This window comes from Acinonyx jubatus, chromosome A2 (genome assembly GCF_027475565.1).
Source record: "Acinonyx jubatus isolate Ajub_Pintada_27869175 chromosome A2, VMU_Ajub_asm_v1.0, whole genome shotgun sequence".
Lineage (NCBI taxonomy): Eukaryota > Metazoa > Chordata > Mammalia > Carnivora > Felidae > Acinonyx > Acinonyx jubatus.
The window spans coordinates 52,911,748-52,938,447 of NC_069383.1; the positions used below are offsets into that span (position 1 = coordinate 52,911,748).

The window sequence follows — 26,700 nt, forward strand, 5'->3', positions numbered from 1 at the left end:
AGGATTCTTCAGTAAGGCTATGTCTCTAAAAATTTAACATGGGAATCTCTGCCACCTTCTGGCTAAGAAAAATGAAGGTTAATAATTAATACATTACTAGGAGATACATATATTTGTTTTAGTCTTAAGTCTTTACTGATTCGTTAAAATAATTTTTAAAATGGGTAAAAAATGAGGAAAACTTTTAAAAACCATTAAAAACTGAAGTACATATTTTAGTACTGTTCCTTGGAGCAAGACAAGCTCTAAGATCTCTAGATCTGGGTCTCTAGATCACCTATTTCCTCTGTGTTCTGGGGACACTTAGATAACACAGTCAAGGACAGGCCTTACTCATTCGAAGGTTTGTAATGTGTGACAAAAAAAATAACCCTTCAGAATTTGTAGGCATTTAGTTCTTATGCTTTCTTTTCTTTAGGATTTTTTAAAAGTTTTTGTTTGTTTTGTTTGGTTGTTGTTGTTGAGATAGAGAGCAGGAGCAGGGGAGGAGCAGAGAGAGACACACACAGGATCCCAAGCAGGCTCTGCACTGTCAGCACAGAGCTGATGTGGGTGTGAACTCAAGAACCTCGAGATCATGACCTGAACCAAAATCAAGAGTCGGATGCTTAACCGACTGACCACCCAGGTGCTCCTAGGGTTCTTATTTCTGATGTTTATTTGTTTGTTAGAGAATAGGAATACAGTCTATAGTTTGAAGCTGTCATTGCAGATGCTTTACATCCATTTGAAGGAGTTTTTGAAATAATATGACTGATGGCTAAGGGGGAGGAAATTTATCTTTATGAAAATTATGTAAATAGAAGATTTTGGGAAAAGAAATGACTGCTGAAGCAGTGAGACAGTGGAATTTGTCATTTTGCCATTCAGAGATAACACTGTTAAATTTGCCATCAAGTTTAGCAGACATTGTCCCATGTCCTAACTTAAAAAGTGACAAAGGTAATTTTGTAGAGTTTTGCAGATTGTCTTGCCATTAACTGTATTTATACCATTTGTAATCTCTGTGTAGTATTTTTGTCCCTGCTGTAGTCTTATGTATCTAGTCCTCTACTGCACATCTAGGTTGCTTGCAGTTACCTTTCCCCTTTTAGAACCATTTTAGTAATAAATGCCTTTGCAGATAAATATTTAGGTTGCATTCCTGCAATGTTATTACCAGGTATTTAGTAATTAAAAAATTTTTTTTTATGTTTGTTTATTTTTGAGAGCACGAGCAGGAGAAAGGCAAGAGAGAGAGGGAGACAGGATCTGAGGCAGGCTTCAGGCTCCAAGCTGTCGGCACAGAGCCCGATGCAGGGCTTGAACTCACGAAACTGTGAGATCATGACCTGAGCTGAAGTTGGATGCTTAACCAGCTGAGCCACCCAGGCACCCCAAAGTGTAGTAGTTATTCATGAATTGTGCCTCAAACTCTTATCCTTGCTACAAGGAAAAAACAGAACTGTGTGACTTTTTCATAACGGCTAAACCTCATTTTGTTAGGAACTGTATGATATATAATAGTGAGGTCTGGAATTTTAGAGTTGAAGGAGACCATAAATCTAATCTTTTAGTTTTGTCAGTGAGAAAGGCTAATGCCAAACAAGAAAAAGACCTTTCCAAGTTACTTGGCTACTTACTGTTTAAGTTGAAATAGAATTCTGGTCCCTGGTCCATCTTCTTTTGTACTGCTCAGAACTGTGTGTATTTACCCTTGGACAAGTTGAACTTCTCTGGGCCTCAATTCTTCTTTCTCTCTCTTCCTCATCATTGACTTAAACCACGTAGTCTCTTTCTCATGGTCCTTTCAGCTCTATGCTGTGACCCACCCCGGTAAACTTTTTATCCATACAATTAAGTGCTACCAGCTAGCAAAACTACTTAGGACCTTCTGAATAACCCTTAAAACCACATCAGAGCAGTCTTGTAATGATGGGAAACAGGATCCTGAGTAATGTACTTGTTGGATAAACATCTTTGAGTTCAGTTGAACTGAAATACATGTGTTTTGAATAATTATGATAATTGTTTATCACACATCTTACATATATAGTAGGTTTGGTGAAAATATTATAATGTTGGCCCCATGGACTCGGCAGACCACCAGATGACATAGCTGAAATTCAAACTTCAGGCATAAAAAGATGACAGCAGTTGACCTAAAATTCAAACACTTATATATATATATATATTATATATATATTCAAACACTTATATATATATATATTCAAACACAGATATATATATATATATATCTGTTTAACCCCATTAGAAAAGGGGTCTATGTCTGTATGGTCCTCTCTCTCCAAAAATCAATTCTTTACCTTTTTTTTGTAACATTACTGACTTATTTCCACAAATTTTACTTATTTTCTTCTGAAGCTGGCAATACTCAAGTGTATAGTGGGAAAAAGGGTATTACAGCAAACTATATTGCCTTTATGCCCATAGATATCGTTGATTCCTTCATTAGGTTCAGCTTCTCTTAGGTTTTAAGGACCTTCAGTGATCTATTTTACCATGGCCTTTGAAAAGGTTTAAAGTTGCTTTGAATGAATACCTAATTGGTTGAAACTTGGGCAGTTCCAACTTTTATAAGTTTACATCATAATTGTTGATAAAATTTCTCAGCTGTTGTAATCCTTTAGAAATAACCAAAATATTTTATGGTCCTTAATCCACATTTTCCTTAAGAAAAAAGAGGAGAGGGAGAAGGAAGGAAACAATGTGTTAATTTAAGGTTCTGTTACAAAAGCATTGATAAAAGAATTTGTGCTGTGTATCTGCCATTAGCCTGTGAAACTCAAGAAAAGAATGTCCTGTGAAATAGAAATCACTGAGAAATATTCTAAGATACACTGTATTTGGGGAAAAAAAGCAAGACCTAAAACTATATTAACTCAATTATGCTTTTACTTTGTAGGCATTTTAAAGTAATTTTTAATTAAAAAATGAATGTGCAGTATTATTGATAATCTAGAAGCCACACTCTGTTCTTTCCTCTATGTGTGTTCAGATATATATGTGTGTATTTGTGGGTATAATTCATAAATTTTCTTATTTACCAGTTTTATTGAGAAATAATTGACCTACAGCACTGTGTAAGTTTAAGGTGTAGGCACAATGATGTAAATATATTATGAAATGATTACCAATGTAAATTAGTTAACACCTGTCATCTCATACACAAAAGAGGTTTTTCTTTGAGATGAGAATGTTCAGAATCTACTCTTGTAACAACTTTCAAATACACCAAAAGCACAGATAACTGTTACTGTGTTGTACATTATACTCCTAGTACTTCTTTTAAAACTGGAAATATTTACCTCTTTTTAAAGATGTTTTAAACATTTGAGTATAGTTTACTTACCAAGTTATATTAGTTTCAGTTTCAGTTATGCTTTTAAAGAGGGCACTGAACACAGACAAACATGTATAAACGTATGGAAAATACTGGTCCATTTGCAGATGTTATCATAGTTAACAATGATTCTGGGAAGTGTCGGGGGGGGGGGTGGTGGTGATGGGGACAAAGCTCTGTTCGATTGTGATCTCTTACGAGTTCACTCGTGTGCTAGGCACTGTGGGATAGCCATGAAACGGGATTCAAGTAAGAACAGAGGGCAGAATTCTGGGTCCTGAGAACAAGCAGCATGCCTTGTCTGGTTGCCTAGGCTGTCTTGCAATTCCGTGCTTCTGGTGCCCTTTTTGGTGCTAGGATCATCATCATCATCTTCTTCTTTTTTCCCCCTTTCCATTCATGTCAGAAACTGAATCTGCAGATAAGGAAGGCAGTATGTGAACCAGAAATGATAACTCTGGGCAACTAGAGAGAAACTGCTTCATTCCTGTTTCTTTGGTTTTGTTTTTTCCGTTACCAGGGCTGAACTCCGTGCCCATTGGGACAGAATCTGAGCAAAGAATTTGAAGTAACCCTAGAGAAAAAGTGTGGGATCTTTGTTTTTAATTTTGTTGTGTACTGGGGAGTGTATATTCTTAGGAGTGTTTATGTGCTTTTGAAATCTTGGCCATATCTTTTCTATCAATTTTTTTGTTGAGTTATCCACTTAGAAAATAGGTAAGGTACAACACAAAAATGTAGATGAGTCTCATGAGATGTGAGACATGATACTATATAACGTGTACTCATATGTACTTACTTGTATAGAATTTTAAAACAGGCAGAATTAATCTATGGTGTTAGATTACTGAAAAATGCCCTGATGGGGCATTTGGGGCATTGGTACATCCTAGTTCTGGATCTGGATATGTACATTCACCTGGATATGTATGCTTAAGTGTGGGTACTTTTCTGTAATGAGGTTTAAAAATGAAGAAAAAAATAGAGCTTCTCTCAAAATAGAGAGATGGGTGGGTAAATGGATGCATGCATGGATAGATAGATAAAGTAGAAGATAACTTCATTTGCTTTTTTTGATTCACTAGCACCCCTGCCTGTGCCGCAAATCAGATCATAAATTCCACAGGGTCAGGGACTGCTTTTTTCTCAGAGACTTGCTCATGAACTGCTGAGAATTTATTGACTGACTGATTAGCCTAAGTATTAATTTGTATGTGTCTCCCATGAGTGCTTTAGGGATATTTGTCCTGCAATTCTTAAAATGTTTTAATATTTTTATTTTTCAAGAGGGTGAAGTGGGGGATGTACATATTTCTAACATCTTTTCCATTCTAATTTGGAAAAACCAGACAAGACAAAGACTGTCCACTCACTTCTTTGAAGTTTAGGTACTCATAAGCTGTTATTAACCTCACGCATAATACCATTTTTAATCAAACTCTGTTGATTAACCTTTTTTCTATTTTTCATTGGTAAGTGGCAAATATGTTCCCTTTGGAAACTTGGTCTTCTATGCGTGCGCGTGTGTCTGTGTGTTTGGGGGTTGGATTGTATGTGTTCGGAGTTTACTACTTGCTCAGTGGCTTTGTTCAGAATTTTTAGAAGTGGTAATCCAGAGTGGAAAGAGATGGGTATTGCTTTGCTGAAAGGTTTATATATAACTTAATTTATCTTCCCATACTCTGCTCCTTGTCATCTTCCAGAGCTTTAGACAAACTAAATGGATTCCAGTTGGAGAGCTTCACATTGAAAGTGGCCTACATCCCTGATGAAATGGCTGCCCAGCAGAACCCCTCACAGCAACCCCGGGGTCGTCGTGGGTTTGGGCAGAGGGGCTCATCGAGGCAGGGATCTCCAGGATCCATCTCCAAGCAGAAACCGTGTGACTTGCCTCTGCGCCTGCTGGTCCCTACCCAATTTGTTGGAGCCATCATAGGAAAAGAAGGTGCCACCATTCGGAACATTACCAAACAGACTCAGTCAAAGTGAGTATTGGTGAGGCTGCAGTGGATGTTAATATTTTCCCCTTTGAATTTTAATAACAGTAAGTTGTTCTGGTACTTGATGTCCTTCTGAGTGTGGCCGTGATTCCTCCTTGTACAGTATTTGGCAATCTGGAAAAACCTTGTGATTTGATAATCTGAGGCAAAACCTTAATCTCAAAGAGAACTTCAAATTTGCACACATAAATGGAAAACAAATGATACCTAATCCACTTCTGATGCGGGAGGCACCGGCGAATAAAAGGGCCACTACTTGCCTATTCTCTACTCCCCTATCCCTGTCCCCAGTCCTACCCCCAGTGATACCTGCCTTCAGTGTTTTTGGAAGTAATTTTCTGGGTCCAGTACAGACGTAGTTTTTCAATCATGCTTTATGTCGGTAAAGAATCATTCAGTTTATGGTCTAAATTTATCCCATAATTAAGCCATGTGGTTGGATTGGCTTATTCTTTAGGATGTTAATTTGATAGTTTTAATATGCAAATTTTAAGGGATTGGAGATTGTCCATTAAACATTGGAGCTAGCTTTGCAGCAGTAGAAAGCAAGAGCTGTGTGTTTTTATTTATGACGGTAGCCCCAGTGCTGAGCACATGGTCTGCTAGGTAGAAGACTCTCATATTTATCAAATGAATGAAATGACTGTATGTAAATTACATTTAGTGCCCTTAAAATACATCTAAGATACTCTTTAAAAGTTTCAGTGCATTATATGTTGATTTGCTTATTAACCATCCTGTTAGGCTCTATGTGGATCTTTTGACCCAAAGGAGCTTGACAATGAACTGTCCTCACCCCTTGTTCTGTAAAGTGCACTAAGCACCTCTCTGGGGACAGTGGCTGCCATAGTTAGCGCACTGGAGAGAGGTGGCTGTGTCATTGTACGCAACAATGGAAATGGAAATGTCTTTGGACCAGCTACGAAGATGAATGGATTATTTTGTGTTTTAAATTTGTAAGTAAAGTAAGGAAAATGACTTTATTTTATGTGGTCCATGGAGTTAAGCAGTCTTTTTCTGAAAGTACAGCTATGGTACTATGTAGGTCTTGATTATGTATGTTTGTTCCCCTGAGCTTAACAGGATATTCATATTTATCGCAGGCACCATGCCAGTGTTGAACTAGCTGACTCATTTCTCCTGCAGAAGCGAAATGAGCTGTGTTTGGTGGTGGTTGCATGCCCACTCTACCTGCACGGTGATGTCTGATCCTGCCCTCCCTCCCCCTGCTTTGAAGCAGGAAATGTGGGATACTGGTAACCTTTGTGTTAAACCAGTGGTCTTTGACTTCATAATGTAGGGAGTGGGGAAGTTTTAATCTTAAATTTGCCTGGTTTTAATATTGAAATGGAAGGGCTCCTTCCTTTCCTTTATCCACTGTTACCTGCAGAAACTAATTATTAAATGGTTTCCCTTCCTTGTCCTGTGGCAGATTAGAGTTATTCTTTTAAAGCTACTCATTTCCTTGTCAGAGGAAAGAGCTTCTATGAATTAAATTGAACTGTTTGTTTTATTAAGGCAGGAAGATGGAGGATGGAAAGGGAAGGGAAGCAATTTTTGTTATATCCGATGATTCATTTGCAGAGTTCTGCCAGTGGATTTAATTAACTCTTGGCCATTGAAACTAGTCATTATTAGATCTTCTGTTTCTGGAATGGTCTCAGAGGGCTACCCTGATCTATAAAGCAATATTCCCTTCTCTCAGAGGATCAGAGTTTAGTAATCCTTAACACGGGTGAATGGGTGGAAATAAACTAGATTAACATTTTACCTACTAGAACATAAGCAATACTTAACAGTGATTGGGAATTGAAATAGTGGTTTGGAAAGATAGTTCCTGAGATTGGGACTTAACCTGAAATATTTTTTTAAATTATTTCTAGACAGCTCTTATTTGTTTAATTTCTACATTGCCTTTTTTTTTTTTTAAGGTTCTGGAAATGTCTTTAAATTTAAGTATAATTAAGGTACAGTATTATTTTCAGGTGTATAGTACCATGATTGAGCAATTGTATACACTACTCAGTGCTTATCATGATAATATATTCTTAATATTACTCCTTTATCTCACCCATCACCTCACCTACTCATTGCCCTTTAAATTCAGAGATGAATCTTCAGGTTTCAAACATTTAGAAAAACGAAATGCAAACCTTGACTTTATTGGTGTGGTGAAGCAGCCGTTCTTAAGGCCAGGAGTTGTGTAGCTCTTCTAGTGTTTGAATGGCCAGAGGGACTCAACAAGTATTTAATTTTCCCCAAACACACTTTTTCAGATAATTTTCTTTCTTGTACTTCTTAAACGATACAAGACTCACTTTGTATTTAATTAAAAATAAGTGTGCACATTTTTAAAAAGGGGGCGGTTACCTTTCATCTTATCCCTGGAAGTATTGTTAAGTTGGGAATCTGTCTTTATAGGACTTATTCCTTGTATCTGCTAACATGGGTAGCTTTAAGAGAGAAATCCTAGGGTGCCTGGGTGGCTCAGTCGGTTAAGTGTCTGACTTCTGCTCAGGTCACGATCTTAGTTTGTGGTTTTGAGCCGCGCATCGGGCTCTGTGCTGACAGCTCGGAGCCTGCTTCAGATTCTGTGTCTCCCTCTCTCTTTGCCCCTCCCCGGCTTGCCCTCTGTCTCTCTCTTAAAAGTGAATAAACATTAAAAAAAAAAAAAAAAGAAACCTTATCATATGTATTGTTTCTTCTTTCATGTAAGATGAAGGACCTCTTACTGTGTTGGTATCTGTAACTTCACAACATGTTTTTTAAATTATTTTTTTACTTAAACTTTAACCAGTCCAGTATTGGTTTCAGGAGTAGAATTCGGTGATTCATCACTTATATACAGTACCCACTTGTGGCTCATCACCACAAGTGCCCTCCTTAATATCCATCACCTGTCTAGCCCATCACCTGTCTAGCCCATCCCCCACCAACCGCCCTTCATCAACCCATAGTTTGCTGTCTATCATTAAGAGTCTCTTATGGGGTGCCTGGGTGGCTCAGTCAGTTAAGCGTCCAACTTCGGCTCAGGTCATGATCTCATAGTTCGTGAGTTCGAGCCCTGCATCGGGCTCTGTACTGACAGCTCAGAGCCTGGAGCCTGCTTGGGATTCTGTGTCTGTCTGTCTGTCTCTCTCTCTCTGCCCCTCCCCCTCCCCCACTCGTGCTCTGTCTCTATTTCAATAAATGAATAAGCATTAAAAAATTAAAAAAAAAAAGTCTCTTGTGGTTTGTTTCCCTCTGTTATCTCCCTGCCCCCTTCCCATACATTCATCTGTTTTGTTTCTTAAATTCTACATATGAGTGAAAATCATAAGGTATTTGTCTATTGACTTATTTTGCTTAGCATAATACATTCTAGTTCCATCCACGTCATTGCAAATGCAAGATTTCATTGTTTTTGATGGGGTAATATTGCACTGTGTATATATATACCACATGTTCTTTATCCTACATCAGTTGATAGATATTTGGGCTCTCTCCTTAGTTTGGCTAATGTTGATACTGCTGCTACAAACATTAGGATGCATCCATCAAATCTTTATTTCTGTGTCCTTTGGGATAAATACTTAATAGTGCAGTTGCTGAGTTGTAGGGTAGTTCTATTTTTAGTTTTTTGAGGAACCTCCATACTCTTCTCCAGAGTGGCTGCACCAGTTTGCTTTCCTGTTACTTTGAAGTTGATATTCCAGACTCTGTATATGTGAATACATGCTTACAGTTTTCCTTTTCTCCTTGTGCTCACTGTAAGAATCGATGTCCATCGTAAAGAGAATGCAGGTGCTGCTGAGAAGTCCATTACTATCCTCTCTACCCCTGAAGGGACCTCTGCGGCTTGTAAATCTATTCTGGAAATTATGCATAAGGAAGCTCAAGATATAAAATTGTGAGTAAAGAGGATTAAGCTGTGAAGAGGTTGATACTCATGCTGCTTTATTTTGGACTTCTATGACAGAATTCTTAGGCATTGTCAACAAACAGGGCAGTGCTGTCCTGAAGAGCTGTGGTGGTAGGTACTCCTGAGTTGGTTATAAAGTAGAAGTCTTTTAAGTATTTTATTTTCAATCATGTTTGGATATGGGGTGGTTGGTATTAATGGGGAGAGTCTAGCTGTAGGAGAAGGCACCTATGGGATAGGAAGCCCACCTGAGAACCAAGAAATCTTCTTGGGATTTACCGAAAATGGGCCTCAAACCCTGACTCCCTTACTCGGAGCCCATGGGAGCTCTGTTCTTATTGTCTGCCCAGCCCTACTCTGCAGCAGCGGGGAGTATAGAGGTGGAGAAATCTCTAATCCTATGCTAAGGGAAACTGGGGATTTATTTGGGTGTTTGAGGTTGAAACTCTAAATGCCTGTTCCACAAGAACTTTGAACAGAGGTTAGGTTCTATGCCACTTGAGCTTATAGCACAACACTCTCCTAAAAGGAGAGAGCAGACTAAGGTACTGGAGTTAGCCTGGGGACCTAATCACTAGCACTTAATTTGTAGGGACCTTTAATATGTATTAAATGTATTTTAGTTGTAAGATGTTACATGTAGCTTTGTTATAAGTTCATAATTCTTTAAAAAAAAAAATTCGGAAAGGCTCACTATCCAGATAATGCCGGTGATATTTTTCAGCAGTGATATGTATCACTTGGAAATTCAGAAAGGTACACAATGAAAAGTGAAAGCCCCCCTTCCTGCTCTTATACTCTTCCCCTAAAGAGTAATCACTGTTGAGTTTCTTCTGTTTCCTTCTGTAAATTGTGCATGTATCTCTAGGAATGTAGTTCACAATTCATAGTAAAATCCTATTGTTTTGCATTTGTACATTGTGTTCTGGTATTGGGGATTTAGGGATGTGGGTTTGAGTAAGAGGTGTTTTCAATGAGCTAACAGTCTACCTTGGAAGATATTCCCTGAGATGCATGGAAGAAAATGGTTTTGAAAGTTACCTTCAAATACTTGTTATTGTTTTTTTGCCCCCTCTATTCATGCATTGCTAGAATGGAGGTCAGTGGACTTTAAACTCAACCTAGCATAATGCTTCCTATATCGTAGGTAAGAAGTAAATGTGTAATGAATGGATACTGTCTTTTTACCCAAGAGAAGGTTTACTTCTCCTGATTGCATGACCTTTTTCTTTTTTTATTTACAGCACAGAAGAGATTCCCTTGAAGATTTTAGCCCATAATAACTTTGTAGGCCGTCTTATTGGTAAGGAAGGAAGAAATCTTAAAAAAATTGAGCAAGACACTGACACTAAAATCACGATATCTCCGTAAGTGCTGCCTTGCTTTCTTTGAGTTAGAAATTTTTCTAGCACTGTGAAGCTGTGGGTTGTGTATTATACAGAGCCGCTCCCATCTTTCAGGAGTTTGAGCTACCCTGTACCAACATACTTTTTTTTGTTTCTCCAACTTAATCTACTACCTACTATCTGTGTCTAACCCATATTGAAAGCATTATCTTTTCCTCCTAAAGAGGCAGAAAGCACTACTAAATACTTTACATTCATACTTTCTGGCTGAAGTCTTGGTCAGATTTACTGATCACTACTCCCACAGTTGAAATAAGTAACCCAATTTATTATCCACTGCTGTGTAACAAATTATCCCAACATTTGACAGCTTGAAACAATAGTAAACATTTATTGCTCACCTAGTTTCTGTGGGTCAAGAATGCAGAAGCAGCTTAACTGGGTGTTTCTGGCTTGGGGTCATTTGATGTTGCTGAGAAGTTCATGCTGACTGTTGATGTGAGGCCTTAGCACATGGTCCTCTCCCCAGGGCTGCTTGGGTGTCTTTAGGACAGTGGTAGCTGTCTTCCCCCAGAGTGGATTATCCAAGAAAGAGCAAGATGGAAATGACAACGTCTTTTATAACACAGCCTCAGAAGTCACACTCTATCGTTTTTCTAGTATAATTGACACAGGTCATCTCTATTCAGTGTGAGAGAGGACTGGGCCCACTGGGGAGTAGGTCATCTTGGAAGCTGGCTGTCACACCTTGGGTCTATGAATGCTCTGAAATTGTATGGAAAGGTTTCCCTTTCTGGGGGTAACTATTCTTGACATCACAGTACCCAAAAAAGATGAGGTGAGAGGAGATTGATGAACTAAGCAAAAATGCTAAGGAAAGACAGGCGGCATGTTCATGCAGCAAGGAGTTTTCAAAGAAGGGAGTGGTAGGAAATAGGAAAGTCCTGCCTGATTGTAAAAAAAAAAAAAACCAAAAAAAAACACAGAGTGTCTTGAATTTTACACCCCAAAATGAGAGGGTTTTCAGAGAAAAAAATCTTAAAAGCTCTGTAAAGCAGCTATTAGAAAAAAGCTAATATAAAATGCTTGGCAGGGAGAGGTGGGTTGAGACCAGAGATAAGAAATACACTTTTTCCGTCTAAGACAAATAGTCTTCCTTGTGTAGATGTTTACATTTTTAGCAAATAAGAGAAAAGGTTAAGGAATAATAACCCATTCATCTCGCTCAAGTTGAGCTTACGGCATTCTGCTAAGTAGTGAAAATGAGGATTTTAACTCTACAGTTACGAAGGAGAGCTCTACCAGTTTTCCGTATCCTTTCAATCTATGTACTTAGTCTTGTTTTCCATGGTTAAGAATCTCCCATTGCTTTCCTGTCAAGGCTGTTGAGTGGCTCAGGCTTAGGCAGTCTCAATTGTCATCTCAGTGGATTATGAGGCTTCAGCAGAATCTTGGTCAAGCAGAGGGTTTCTGAATACTGCTAAGGCCTTCTAATGTAGGGTCTATATGGTCATCAAGGGATCATGTTTTTAATTTAGTCAAGACACATTGATTTATGTTATTTTCTCCAGCTTACTTTAAACTCTAAAATTACTGGCAAAAAGTAAGTTTAGACACATGAATTCTGGTTTGCCTTTTTGGAATATTTCCATGTTTATTTCTTGCTGGTGACCCAGAAAATGCAATTGCATGAGACTGCCAATTATGTTTAGAATTGGTCCACGCAGTCTAGGAACATCCTTATTAAAGTTTTTGTACATCTGGTTCTTGGTTTCCACTAAAACCGTATACCCCTGTGATCATTTTCTTAACATTTCACTGTTGAATTGTTGTGAAAAAAGTTCACTTAACTTAAGTGGTCAAGAAGTACACTGTGTTTCAAACATGGACTTAAGTGAACTGTGTACACCCAGTAATTTCTGTTGAGAAGACTGGAGGGGAAGTATTTTCTTCGGCAGCTTTACAGTTCTTGGATTCCTATCTTTTGGGGCTTACTCATTTTTCATCATGTCTGACCACCCACTTTTACATACTGCCAGCCACCACAGTTGGGTTTTATTTTTTTATTTTTTATTTTTTTTAATTTTTTTTTCAACGTTTTTATTTATTTTTGGGACAGAGAGAGACACAGCATGAACGGGGGAGGGGCAGAGAGAGAGGGAGACACAGAAACGGAAACAGGCTCCAGGCTCCGAGCCATCAGCCCAGAGCCTGACGCGGGGCTCGAACTCACGGACCGCGAGATCGTGACCTGGCTGAAGTCGGACGCTTAACCGACTGTGCCACCCCGGCGCCCCCACAGTTGGGTTTTAATTGCCATCTGTGGCTGGACTGTTATTAACTGTCTTCCTCCTGTAATTTCCATTCTTTTTCTTTTCCCTCTTTTTCATTCTGCAGATTGCAGGAATTGACGCTGTATAATCCAGAGCGCACCATTACAGTTAAAGGCAACGTTGAAACATGTGCCAAAGCTGAGGAAGAGATCATGAAGAAAATCAGGGAGTCTTATGAAAATGATATTGCTTCTATGAATGTTAGTTTTAATATGGAGGACATGCCTTTATTTTGATGAACAGTTAAAAGATGTTTTCAATTGCATTAATCCTGATGTCGTTAATGGTGGCAGCATTAGATGTAGTTTCTAATTGATTTTTAGCACCATAGTGAGTGTGCCGTGGGATAGTTTGGAAGACCACAGGCTTTGACATCAGGTTTGGCTCTCTCTGATTTTAGCAAATGGTATAGTCTTGGAGCCTTAGCTTCCTTATCTGTTAAATAAGGCTAATACTTTCCTAAAAAAAGATGAGTATCTTCTGCACAATGTTAATTTGAAGATTAGTAGAGTAGGAACGTGGGCTTAAGAGGTACGTGAACTGGGTTTGAGTCCTAGTTCAACCACTGATTAGCTGCAGCTCTGTTCTCTTGGACAACTTACCTGTTCTCCAAGCATTGGTTTCTTCATCTGTGAAATGGGGCTGTTGTGCCTACATTGAATGCTTATTAGGACTGGGATTATAATAGATACCACGCATATAAAAGCAACTGTTAAGAATTCAAATTTTAATTTTAATTTGGTTAGTCATAAACCTTGGCATTAAAACAACTAAAAATGACAAAATAATCTGTGTAGAGCAATGAAGGCAATTAAAGTGAATTGCTGACCTTCCTGAGTGGATGGAATGGTGCAGAAAATGTAACATGTCAGTAGTCCATTTTGAATTTTCAAGTAAATGAAAAAAAAACACTCCTCGGTTGGGCCTGTCATCTGAAACACTACATGTAAAAGAAGGGAAATATAAAAATAATACCTTTGTGAGAGGAACCTAGAAATATGCTGATCATTTTACCTTCCATGACTGGCTGCCTTATCTACCTTCCCATTATAACTGCTCATCTGATGTTTCAGAGTCAGTTGCGAGTTAATCCAACCATACACCTTTTAAAGAGATTCCCAGGTATGCTCACGTCTCAACTGTCATCTCCACTTCACTTCCTCAGCCCTTATAAAATTCAGCCAACACAAAGTCCTCTTTCTGGCTCCTGGATACACTCCAAAGATATGTCTAGTTGCCATAGTTGTATGGGATGGGACCTGATTGCCAAAGATCTTGACTTTGTTTTAGACTTTTAGACCCACGACAGCCAAATTTTACCCAAGGAGTAAAGATCTCTTAATAATACCTTTTTCTGTATATCTGGTTTGCTTTTCAGTGCACAAATCTCGTTTGCTTACTTCTTCAACTAATGCAAGGTTTTCAGTCTGTATTTACTGTGTGCCCATAGCACACAGAGTACATATTTGTCTAAGCACTGTGAGCTGATCATTAAGGAAAGCGAGGGTATGTTGCCTGCTTTGAGAAAGCTAGTGTAGCTTCAGATCAAGGAGGGGGCAAATGAGCACACAGATTTTAACATATCAAGAAATATAAACAGATATGTGCTCAAGTATAATAACATGGAACATCTGCTCTGTTCTAAAATTTGAGTCATAAAATGATTTTTTTAATTTTTTTTACTAGACAAGGTCACAATCTGAATATTGTCACTTATAATTACACTTGATTTTTTTAAATGTAAAATGAGGGACCTTTTTATTATTGCAGCTTCAAGCACATTTAATTCCTGGATTAAATCTGAATGCCTTGGGTCTGTTCCCACCCACTTCAGGGATGCCACCTCCCACCTCAGGGCCCCCTTCAGCTATGACTCCTCCTTACCCACAGTTTGAGGTAAGATAATGTACCTTGGCTTTCTTTATGGGTGAGCGGGATGCAGTCAGAGGGACACAGTTATTAGACTTTGTTGCTCTCGAGTAGGGTGACATTCGATGCTGATTGTAAAACTTGGTCCCCATATGATCTATCAGTTGAGAGCCAACACATGCTTTCTAGTTCATATCAGTAGAACCTTCCTACCTACCCCTTTGTAGAAGGGACACGTGAAATATTCTTTTGAAGTTTTTGGGTAGTAGGGTTGTCACCATGGGCTCTTAAATCTCCAAAGAAAAGTTTGAGACTTTGGGAAGGGGAAAGAAGTTATTTTTAAATGTTGAAAGATAGGACTTTTAAAAGGCTTCCTTCATCTTAAACTTCACCTGGAAGTCAAATGCTTTGAAAGGTCAATAAAAGTGTGTTTTCCACTTTGTGCTTTTTAAACAGTGAGCTCCAGCTAGTTGTGCTCATGGGTCTCTTGTGCGTGTGTATGTGTGCAACCATTAGACAGCTTTTATTTGTTTTGTAAACAGGTAGACTATTAAGGAACCTTATTTTTATATTTATTTCTTAAAAATAGCATTTTTTTCTGAGGTTGGAAATAGGAGACCAGTGATAGTATAAAAATAATTGCAGTATAATATATACCTTGTAATTTTTTTTTAAAGTAGTTCACAGTTCTGTTGCGTTATCAATGATAATTAGAGGTAGAGAATTGTCATGGAAATAACAACATTCTAGGATCTTCCCTTATGGATTTGTTTTTACGTCTCTCCCTTCCTGTTTGACTCTTTCCTTCTATATGCCTTGAGTAGTACCTCCTATTCCAATTCAGGGAAATGTCCAGCTGGAACAGCTTGGGGATTCCAACATAACAGTGCCTAGACTACATGTAGAGTAAAATGCTCCTGGAATTGTACTGATAACAGATTGCTGAGATTGTTCATATTTTATCCCTGTATGAATGAGAATTTCCTAGGCCTGTCTTGAACCACCTGTGTTAGGTGTTGTTTACTTTTGGCCTCTTCTTTTAGTGTTTCTGCTTTTATGGTCAGCAACATTTGCATCTTCCCCTACAACTCACCAGCCACCCTGAACACGTTTGGTCCTGGAAACCATATAACAAAGCCCATTCATCTATGGATAGGCATCAAAATTTCAACCCCATGACAGTGTGAATAGATCTATTATGCATTATCTGAAGCTTTCCACCACAGCTAAAGGTGATGTGAAGTAGTTGACATGTTTGTACTTTGATGCTAAAGGGGCTAAGGGAAGGATCTCTGGGATGAGAGCCCAGGTTCAGCCCAGCTCTGCCTGCGCTTTGTATCACCATAGGTCACTTTCCTCTTCCCCCTGGGTTTGTCTCCTCGCTGCACAATGAAGAAACTGAACCAGGACTCTTCTCTCTCTCCTCTCAAATCAGACATTACTAGTGTTTACAAAATTCAATAATATAAAAAGTTTAAGAGGAGGGTAAAAGTGAACCTAAAATAGGAATTTGAGAAAATATGGACTTAAGGTCTAATTTGCCTATTTCTTTATTATAAATAGATGAATTTGTCATATTACTGAGTTTAAGGCACATGTATCTCTGACATTTGTGTCAAGCAGCATTGATTAAAATCTATAAGGAGCTGATTATTTAAAACAACTCATTGCTGAAGAAGCTCTTATTTATTTATTTATTTATTTATTAATGCTTGTTTATTTTTGAGAGTGAGAGAGACAGCATGAGCAGGGGAGGGGTAGAGGGAGAGGGAGACACAGAATCTGAAGCAGGCTCCAGGCTCCGAGCTATCAACACAGAGCTCGATGCAAGGCTCTAACTCACGAATCATGAGATCATGACCTGACCCAAAGTTGGACGCTGAACTGACTGAGCTTCCCTGAAGAAACTCTTATTTAAACTACATCTCTGCTAGCTGCTCTAAACTAGCTTTGTCTTTGGGCAAAGCTAGTTTAATCTCCTTAATCTCTCTGTTCCTCACTTTCCAGTTTGTAAATTGAGGTGTCATTTAAATTCTTTCCTCTCTATTGGTTACAGGTAAGGCCTTTACTGGTTATCAGTAAACTCTCTAACATTATGAGTGGTAACATTATAGAACATTCTTGGACATCTGTCTTTTACACTTCTCTGGCTGCTTCAGTAGCAAAAACTCCTAAAGTGAATTGCTAGGTGTCTATTTTTAAGATAGACAGATACATACATACATATATACATACATACATACATAAATATTACCTAGAGTTAGTCAATTTTGTGATGTAGTGATATAGTTTTGTGTAATGGGTTCTTGTGTTCTTAGGAAAATAAGGATTGTTTTAAGAAAAGTGAGATTGTATTTAAAACATTTCCAAAGGACTTTTTTTTTTTTTTTAGTTTTTTTTAAATGTTTATTTTTGAGAGAGAGAGAGAGAGACAGAGACGGAGTGCGAGCAGGGAAGGAGCAGAGAGAGGGAGACACAGAATCTGAAGCAGGCTCCAGGCTTTGAACTGTCAGTACAGAGTCCGACATGGGACTTGAACCCACGGGCTGGGAGATCATGACCTGAGCTGAAGTCGGACGCTCAACGGACTGAGCCATCCAGGTGCCCTTCCAAAGGACTTTTATGATTTAAATATTTAGTGACTTAAGCAAATAAAGATTTTGTTTTAAGAATGGGAGAAAGGGGTCAGTGAACCATGAGTAAATGTAAGGAAGATCTCACTGGAACACATGGTCTTGGTTTTCCCTGAGATTTTAAAACTAAACTGAGTAGGTATAATTAGAAGCAGCCAGTGAGATCAGGAGAAGATGGAGAAGCTGCCGGCAGTAAAGGTAGAAATACTGCTGAAGGGAAGTTGCTGAGAATCCCCTAAGGACCTGGTGGTTTTGTGCACAGGACAAGGGAATTCTCGTCTTGAAGGGAAGAAATGTGGATAATCTTAGCCTGCATTCTTTGCAGAATTCAAGTAGGCTTTTGATTCTACATGTATGCTGGGTAGTGATATAATGGAATCCCCAAGTTCATATGTGGACATTTCTCTAAATTGGTGTAGGAGGTACCATTCAAAATACAAAAAGCTAAGAAAAAAGACAAATCTATCATCTGTCTAGTTGGTATAATTAATAAATTAGGGTTATAATGCATGTGTTTTCTATGGATGAATGTGTTATTGTGATTTCTCTCTTGATTTAAACCTACTACTAACTTTATCTCTGTGTATTAGTCTTAGACCTTAAAGAATGTGTCAGGAATCATCCAGAAAACTTAAAAGGGAAAGGACAACTGCCCTTTTCTCCAGAATGGAAGAAATCTGTCCTTTTGTGGGTTTTAACGTGTTTGCAATTGCCTCTCCTCTTAGAAATAAATACATAGGTATATAATTCTGTCTTGGAAATTGGGTATATATTTTTACTAACTTAAAAAAAACTTTTTTAATGTTCATTTGTTTTTGAGAGAGAGCACGAGCAGGGGAGGGGCAGAGAGAGAGGGAGGCACAGAATCTGAAGCAGGCTCTGAGCTGTCCGCACAGAGCCCGATGTGGGGCTTGAACCCACGAACTGCAAGATCATGACCTGAGCCCAAGTCGGACATTTAACTGACTGTGAGCCATCCAGGCACCCACATTTTTACAAACTTTGGAGGTAATTATTAATGGGAGCATTGTATTATTTTTAACTTTTCACCTCAAGGACATTCATCTTGATATTAAGCACAGTATCCTCACTTTTAAGAAATTCGGCGCCAGGGGCGCCTGGGTGGCTCAGTCGGTTAAGCGGCCGACTTCAGCTCAGGTCATGATCTCACGGTCCGTGAGTTTGAGTTCCATGTCGGGCTCTGTGCTGATAGCTCAGAGCATGGAGCCTGTTTCAGATTCTGTGTCTCCCTCTCTCTGACCCTCCCCCGTTCATGCTCTGTCTCTGTCTCAAAAATAAATAAACGTTAAAAAAAAAAAAAGAAATTCGGCACCAGACCATTATTTAATGTGCAGCCCATATTTAAATTTCATAGTTACTCCAGTAATGTTATATTATATAGCTGTGTTTTCAGTACAGAATCCAATTAAGGATTATGCATTGCAGTTGGTTGTCATGTCTCTCTAGTCCCCTCTTATCTTTGTAGGAGTCCATCCCTGCATCATCCGTTCCATTTGGTGTCACCTACTCCCTACCCACCACTTGTTTTCTTATTTATGGCATTGAAAAACCCAGGCTAGTGGTTAGTGTCGCCTAGTTAGGATTTGACGGATGCCTCTGTGTGATTAGGCTCAGGTTATACCTTTTTCCGGGAAGGAATACCTTCTCTGTGTCTCACTGGGAAGCAGATGATGTCATTGTGTCTCATTGTTGGTCATACTGTTTGATCGTACAACTAAGGTAGTGTCTGTCCAGTTTCCACATTGTAAAGGTACCTTTCCCACCTATGATTAAGACTGGCGTCTGGGTGGCTCCATTGGTTAAGTGATCAACTTTGGCTCAGGTCATGATCTCATGGTTCATGGGTTCAAGCCCTGTGTCAGGCTCTGTGCTGAACGCTTGCTCGGAGCCTGGAGCCTGCTTCAGATTCTGTGTCTCCTTCTATTTCTGCCCCTCCCCTGCTTGTGCTCTGTCTCACTGTGTCTCTCAAAAATAAATAAATGTAAAAAACAAAATAAAACAAAATACTTTAAAAGACAATGTGTATCTTGCCCTCCAGTCTTTCTCAAAGTGGGTATAATATCCATTGCTGCCATTTGCCCAATCACATTATTACTATTTTTATGTCTGTTGTTTTTTTACATTTATTAGTTGGCAATGTTCTGTAAAGAAGACTTTCTCTACTTTGTGCTTTGTGAGGGAAAATGGTTTTTTGTTCTTTACATTAGAATTACCCCAGACCTTTTTTATTAGAATCCCCCAGGGTAGGGGTTGGGGAGGAGATGAAACTCTCAGGGGTCACTATTTTGGAAAGTTCTGACTGACCCGAGTGTGGAGGTAGCCAAGGTTAACAACAGCTGGTCTGTTTCTTTTCTTCTTCTTCTTTTTTAATGTTTATTATTTATGAGAGAGAATGAGAGCGGGGGTGGGGCAGAGAGAAGGAGACGAGGAATCTGAAGCAGGCTCTGAGCTGTCAGCGCAAAACTGGATGCAGGGCTCGAACTCACGAACCGCCACATCATGACCTGAGCCCGTCAGGCGCTTAACCAACTGAGCCACCCAGGCGCCCCAGCTGCTCTGTTTCTTAACTGGTTAAGAACCTGTACCTCACCTTGGGCTTCTACGAATCAAAATCTCAGTGGGAACAGATGGAAGCTAGAAATTTGTGATTTTTGTAAAGGTCATCAGGAGTTATTTTGTTGTCCATTCATTGTCAAACTGCTACTGTGCAAGCAACAGATACTATTCTATGGAAGATGGACTCAAATGTTGGAAAAATATCTATCAAGGCTAATGCATGATAGATAATATTTGGGATAAATGTAAATACATAACGACTCAGGCATTCCCCTCTTTCTAGGTTGTTTGGTGCTTTATTTTAAACTGTGGTCGAAAACCTACTCCCTTTCTCTGGATCACCTGTTAATTCCAATTCACAGGCAAATATCAGGCCAAGCTGTCTGTGGGATGCTGCCATATGTCTGTTTTCATGCCTCTAAATCTATTTTGGCACACTATGTGTATCAAGATTAGCATTGGCTATGTATTACAAGAAAAGAAATGGTTTAAATGAGTTTTCCTTTTTCATGAGAAGAGCTGAAGGGTAGACAATCCAAGGCTGGTAGTAGTTATGTTGTATCATCTAGGACAGGTGCTCCTATTGGCTTGGCATGCCGCCTCCCAGCCCAGGATGACTGCTCAGGTTTCAGCCATTGAGTCTGATTCCAGCCAGCAAGGATGAAGGATAAAAAAATCAACAGCCACCTCGTAGGACACTGCCTGAGGATAGCTTTTTACACTTCCACTGGTGTCTTGTTTGCCAGAAGATAATGTCTGTTACGTCTACCTGCAAGAGAAGCTGGGAAGCAGTGTCTCTAACTGAAGAGATGAATAAATCTGCCCTACTGAATTGAGCAGTATTACCTGTAAAAGGTGTCTCACAGAGCTTTGGGAGGGTGGAGGTGAGCTTCTAAGTTCAATCAGAGACAAAACAAAAACGACACAAAAAGAACCCAGAATGATCTAAATTAATTCTAGAGCACAGAATTCCATGATTCAGATTCCACTCCTACAGATAATTTTCATCGAAAATTAAAGGGAAAACACCATTTTCAGAGAATTGTTGTGTTTCTGGATACCAGTTAGAGTGAACTGTACTTCCAGATAGCTGTCAGGCAGTTTTCTGATTTAATGTTTTAAGGGAACAATTCTTTTACCAAGTTCTGTTGTAGTATATAACCTCTTTGTGGGGGAGTACTTAGTTGAAATAGCTTTGCCTTCACTGTATATTAGACTTTGTTCTTTTTCTAAACTCCGATCACTAATAGTCTTAAATGTACCTAGTAGTCACTACTTTGAGAAGCGAACTGTTGTTTTTAAAGGCAATAATTAGGGGCACCTGGGTGACTCGGTTAAGCGTCTGACTTCAGCTCAGGTCATGATCTCGAGGTTTGTGAATTCGAGCCCCGCCTCTGGCTCTGTGCTTGACAGAACCTGGAACTTACTTCAGACTCTGTCTCCCTCTCTCTAAAAAATAAATAAGCATTAAAAAATATTTTTTTAATAAAAAATAAAGGCAATAATTAAGTTTATTAAAGCTTTATGGGTTGTTTTTTTTTTTTTCCTCCTTACCATTTCTTCTGATATTCCCTTTATTCCCGTTGGCTTCACTTTTCTTCTTGCTGAAGAACCTAGTATTGTAGGTCTGTGGGGGTCTATGATACATTTATTTAAAAACTGGGTTAGAGGATTAAAGGTTGGCAGGTGTTTGCTCTCAGCACGTGAGGATGCACCGCAGCTGCCATTCAGCATCTACAGCTGCTGATGAGAAGCTTGTTGCTCCTTAGAAGTTCTCACAGGGAAGTCGGTTACTTACCAAGATCATCTCTCTATGCTTGATGGCCTGTAGGTGAGCAGAGAATCTCTTTTACTTTCAATGTACATTGCCTGGTAAGAAGTAGGTTTTGATGACTAAACGTTTCAAAGACTCTCTCTTTTTATGTATAGCTCTCTCTCTCTCTCTTTTAGGGTTGTTTCATTTTGCTACTCATGTTTTCCGACTGCTGCTTTGTAACATGAAAGGAGAATTGATGTGCCTTGACTTGGGATAAATCCCTTGCCTCTGTTCCATTCCAGGACTTGGCCCACCCTTCCCCCCCTCAACGTATTCTAACCGGAACCTGCCAGGTAGATTTTTTCCTAATACAGCCAGAGTTGGTTCTTGCAACAGACAAAAAGTCTCTAGTTCCTGCCTAGCAGCTGGCTCATGCAGTACTTAATTGGCAAACTTTGAGTTTAGAAATGACAAGAAATGCTCCTTTCAGAAATGCTCAAACAGTAGGGAAGAGGCAGTTGGCAGCTCCTGCACAGAGCAAGAGCTGAAATTGGCATAGCACAGAACAGCATCCATAGCTGAATGGTATTTCCTGGCGTTTGGTTTGGCAGAAGTTAGCTCAAGTGCTGTTGTCTTCATAATTTTGATACCGTCTTTGGAATCTTCCCAGAAATCTCCAAAACAATAGCGTGATCTTAAAATCGCAAACTTTCTGTTTATCAAAGAGGCAAGAAAGATAAACATTTTCTTAGGTTTTAGCTAGTTCAAGGTGCTCCGTCAGAAACAAAATAATTTGTGAGTTGAAAGGATTTTGAGATCAGTTCTTAGTGCTCTACTCCTTAGGATTTCTTACTGTAGGTACAGGTCTTTTGTCAGTAAAATATTTGAAAGTAAATCACTCATTGTATACACTTATTACCTCTAAGAGGCCTTGGTTATGTAGCTATGGGAGAAATTTTCTGTGGCGCCCTCCCCCCCCCCCCTTTTTTTTTAAAGACTTCAGTATTCTGTTCAGGTCATAGAGTTGAGTAAACTTAATTTCAGTTCCAAACCCAAATCCATTAAAACAAAACAAAACAAAAAACTCAGGAGTATCTATTTTACAAACCAAAGGGAAACACTGGCATCCTTCCAGGTTCCTGAAGGCTGGTTTTGTTGGCTGGCATGCATGTCTCCATGCCTTTGTGATGTCTTAGATTCTGTTCCCCACAAAGTAAATGCACTTAACCCTACTGTTTGCTCATTCTTGTATCTCCTCATGATAGATGATTAGGAATTACTCATTGGCAGACTTTACCAGTTACGCAAACTTCAATTGAGCAGCTTTGTTCTTACGTTACTTCAAGTTACAGAGTCTGCCAAGAAGTCCATAGGAAGTTTTGCCGATAGGCATCTGGCAGAAATCCACTGGGAAGCAGCTTGGGTCATGTGACTGTCCTTCACCTCGGAAGGTTTTGTAAGAAGCATTCAGGATAATGCAGCTGAACATTAACTTAAATGCAAAGAATGTGTAACAAAGGGTGATGCTGATGAATTTTTTCAAGCTTGAGCTCAGAGACTTAAGAATCACAGGTGAAAGAGGCTTATCAAAACCCATTGTTCTGGCTACTTAGTTTTGTAAGTAAAAGTTAGGTATCCAAATCCTGGAAACATGGCTTACTATGCAGATGTCTGTATAGCAGTAATTTGTACCACAGAGACAGTTTAATGATTATCAAATAGACAGGATGATTATGCAAAGTACCTTATATTCCCAGAGGAAAATTTCCTTGAAAAGTAACCTACAGTCAGGGAGATGCTTGGTGAATAAGGAATTGGCGCAGAGGGAAATGGGTGATGTTCAGACGTCTGGTGAGTCAACTTATTAATGTGCTATTGCCAGGGACACAGCACTGCCCATCGATCTGGGGTGCCACCTCCTCGTTTGTTTGGTTTGCTTCTAACACTGCTTTTTATGTTTGATAGGTTTTCTTGTTTCTGTTTTCATCCCAGCACAGAATACTTTTCTGTCAGCATACAGATTCTCCCTTGATGTCTTCACCCCCTCTTTGTTAATAGTCCTTTCGGCCCTTCTCTACTGACCACCATTCCTTTTCCAAAGCCTCACACAACTTTTAAATTTGTTCTTAGTATTGGATTTGTTATCTCCTACTCAATTTCCGCTCCTAAAAATCAACAACAAAAAAAGCATTGATGGCCTTTCTTCACTGTGTCAGAAAGATTATTTTGCTTTTATTCAGCTTTCGAGGCTGCAACATAGGTTTTGCCTTGGAGCTTTTCTCCTCACAGAGCCGTCTTGAGTTATCTTCTAGGCGAAGACACGTGCGTATGCTGTGCTTGTGAGGGAGGCTCTGCAACTTTCACTCCAAGGATGATGCCTGTTAACGCTGGTCCTCTCAAGACGTACAGAAGTTGCTCTCTGGGATCAGTCCCAGGAAGAGTGTTCTTTACTAAGCAAATGGATAGTTTTTCTCTTAGAGGTATACTGAGTTATGCAGCTGATTTGTCTTAAAATTAGCTGCTGGAAAGCTTAGAGCTAAATGTATATAACAACAACATTCCTGGCTTCATCTTTTAGATTCAGGTCTTTATATTCTCATTTCTTCGTTGCCTCTGTTTTACTTCTGGATTACTTGTATTTTCTAAGCAGCCTAAAATCTTTCTGGAACAAGGCCCAGAAAACAATTAATTATGCAGTCATGGCAAAACACAATGGGGCAGATCTGAGCAAGTTACACATTAGGTTAGTCTGATCATTAAAAAGGTCTTTATGACTGTCAGTCTCAAAATAAAAGTATATTATTGAGAAGAACATGATGTAGATGTTCTCAGATAAAATACTTAGGTCCTATCTTTACTTTAAAAAAACAACAACAACAACAAAAACTGGTTAAGATTAATGTGTCTGTTATACCATAAGGACCAGAATGAAAAAGTATTAACATTGAGCACAGTTTATGGTCAGTGTCCACATTAATTCAGTTATTAAAAAATAAGAAAGGCCTTAAAGTGTCCCTGTGGAATAAATGGTACGTGGTAATTGCATAAAACACTGGCAGGCTGTGAGATACAGTGCTTTGCACGCAGAGGCACTATTCTTAGGACTGGGAAATGCTAAAGAATGAAATAATTTTATTTAGTGTTCTTTGTTATTGAATAGAAACAGAAGTGACTTGGCCAAGCTGTGCTGGACAGGCCCCTCTCACAGGTCTCCACAGTCAAGGGTTCAGTGGGAAGGCAAACCCTCTTCTCGTGTATGTGTTCTAAGAGTGCTTACGGAGCTACAAGGGAGGCTTCGTTTAGCTGACAGCTGTGTTAAGACCTGCATTGTGTTAGGATGTCCTGGGAAACACCGGGAATACCAGCTTGTAAAGAATATAAGTACGTCTACATATGCTAAAGCAATAAAACCCAATGATTTTCATCAGTAATATTTCCTGGAATTGAATTTTAGATTAACTCTTACTGGAAATATTAGGTACATGTGGGTTATAGATCAAGGAAGAGACACAGAAGAGCACAGGTTAGATGATTTTCATTTGTAGAAAACTAAGCATAGGGTCTAGAATCCTGTGTTGCTGGACTTTTCATAAGTGTGAAAGGCGTGGTTCAAAATAAAATGATTTTCCCTTTTCCTTAATATATCCATTGACCATAAGATAAATTTATTAGTATGAGAACTTGGAAATAACTTGTCAGGTAGGTTTGTTTGTTTGTTTATATTGACTTTTTAAAAATTTATTTTGAGAGAGTGAGCCTGCATGTGAGCACGGGAGGGGCAGGAGGAGAGAGAATTTTTTTTTTTAATAGATTTTTTTTTTAAGCTTTATTTATTTTGGTGGGGGGGGAGAGAGAGAGAGAGAATATGAGAATCCCAAGCAGGCCCCACACTGCCAGTGTGGAGCCAAATGCAGGGACTGAACTCATGAACCGTGAGATCATGACCTGAGCCGAAATCAAGAGTTGGACGCTTCACCGACTGAGCCACCCAAGTGCCCTTGAGAATCTTTTTGTTTGTTTGTTTTGAGAGAGAGAACGTGAACAGGGGAGGGGCAGAGAGACAGATGGAGTGAGAATCCCAAGCAGGCTCTGTGCTGTCTGCGCAGAGCCCAATGAGGGGCTCAATCTGTGAGGTCATGACCTGAGCTGAAACCAATAGTCAGATGCTTAATCAACTTGAGCCACCCAGGTGTTCCTGTCAATTTTATTTTTTTCAGGTTTGTTTATTTATGAGGGGGCAGGAAGGGCAGAGATGGGGGACAGAGGGTCCGAAGTGGGCTCTCTGCTGTCAGCACAGCTTGAACTCACGAACTGTGAGACCATAACCTGAGCCAAAGTTGGACGCTTAACCGATGGAGCCACCCAGGTGCCCCCCAACCCCATCTGTCAATTTTAAATGTTAATACTCTGATCATCGCTTCCATGACATAAAATCTTAGAAGTATTTGTACAGGGGCACAAGATTTATGTTAGAGATTTGATTACAGTATTATATAAATTAGTGAAAAAATGGGAAACCAAACTTTCTGCAGATCTTGAAAGTATCACCTTCAGCTGCAACAAAATAACAGATAAAGATGAAGGAATTTTGAATTTTTTCTTGAGAACTTCTCGGAGATGTGGTTATTTTATTCTCAACAGTGGAAACAAACATCGAAACACTAAGTTATAAAGTATTTTAAACAGGCATAAGATGGGTGTGTGCAGTGGACAACAGACCTGATGCTTTCAGATGCTTGTTCTCTTGGAGCATCTTTTTTTTTTTTTTTTTTTTTTGGTGGGTGATTCAATTAAACTACTTAATCATTAGGTTTTTTGAAAGAAATTTTATTGAGGTATAATTGACCTATAACTGTGTTTTCAGGGGCACAGTGATTGGATATTTGTATATATTGCACAATGATCACCACAGTAAGTCAACAGCCTTTACCATAATTCTTTT

The 26,700-nt window shown here is 39.1% G+C and overlaps 1 protein-coding gene and 1 long non-coding RNA gene across 5 annotated transcripts in view; one reads left to right on the forward strand and one right to left on the reverse strand.

Moving 5' to 3' along the window:
• Positions 1 to 12,645, reverse strand: part of LOC113604059 (uncharacterized) — a 35,392-nt gene extending 22,747 nt beyond the window's left edge. For both annotated transcript variants that reach the window (XR_008296803.1, XR_008296802.1), the window contains exon 1: positions 10,992 to 12,645. This is a non-coding gene — a long non-coding RNA (uncharacterized LOC113604059). The remainder of the gene's footprint in view (positions 1 to 10,991) is intronic.
• The window catches only part of IGF2BP3 (insulin like growth factor 2 mRNA binding protein 3), a 151,308-nt gene that overhangs the window by 109,923 nt on the left and 14,685 nt on the right, over positions 1 to 26,700 (forward strand). For all 3 annotated transcript variants that reach the window (XM_015080556.3, XM_027075121.2, XM_053218305.1), the window contains exons 6-10: positions 5,047 to 5,328; positions 9,098 to 9,232; positions 10,489 to 10,611; positions 12,988 to 13,123; positions 14,694 to 14,819. In XM_015080556.3, coding sequence (XP_014936042.1) covers positions 5,047 to 5,328; positions 9,098 to 9,232; positions 10,489 to 10,611; positions 12,988 to 13,123; positions 14,694 to 14,819 — 802 coding nt within the window. The remainder of the gene's footprint in view (positions 1 to 5,046; positions 5,329 to 9,097; positions 9,233 to 10,488; positions 10,612 to 12,987; positions 13,124 to 14,693; positions 14,820 to 26,700) is intronic.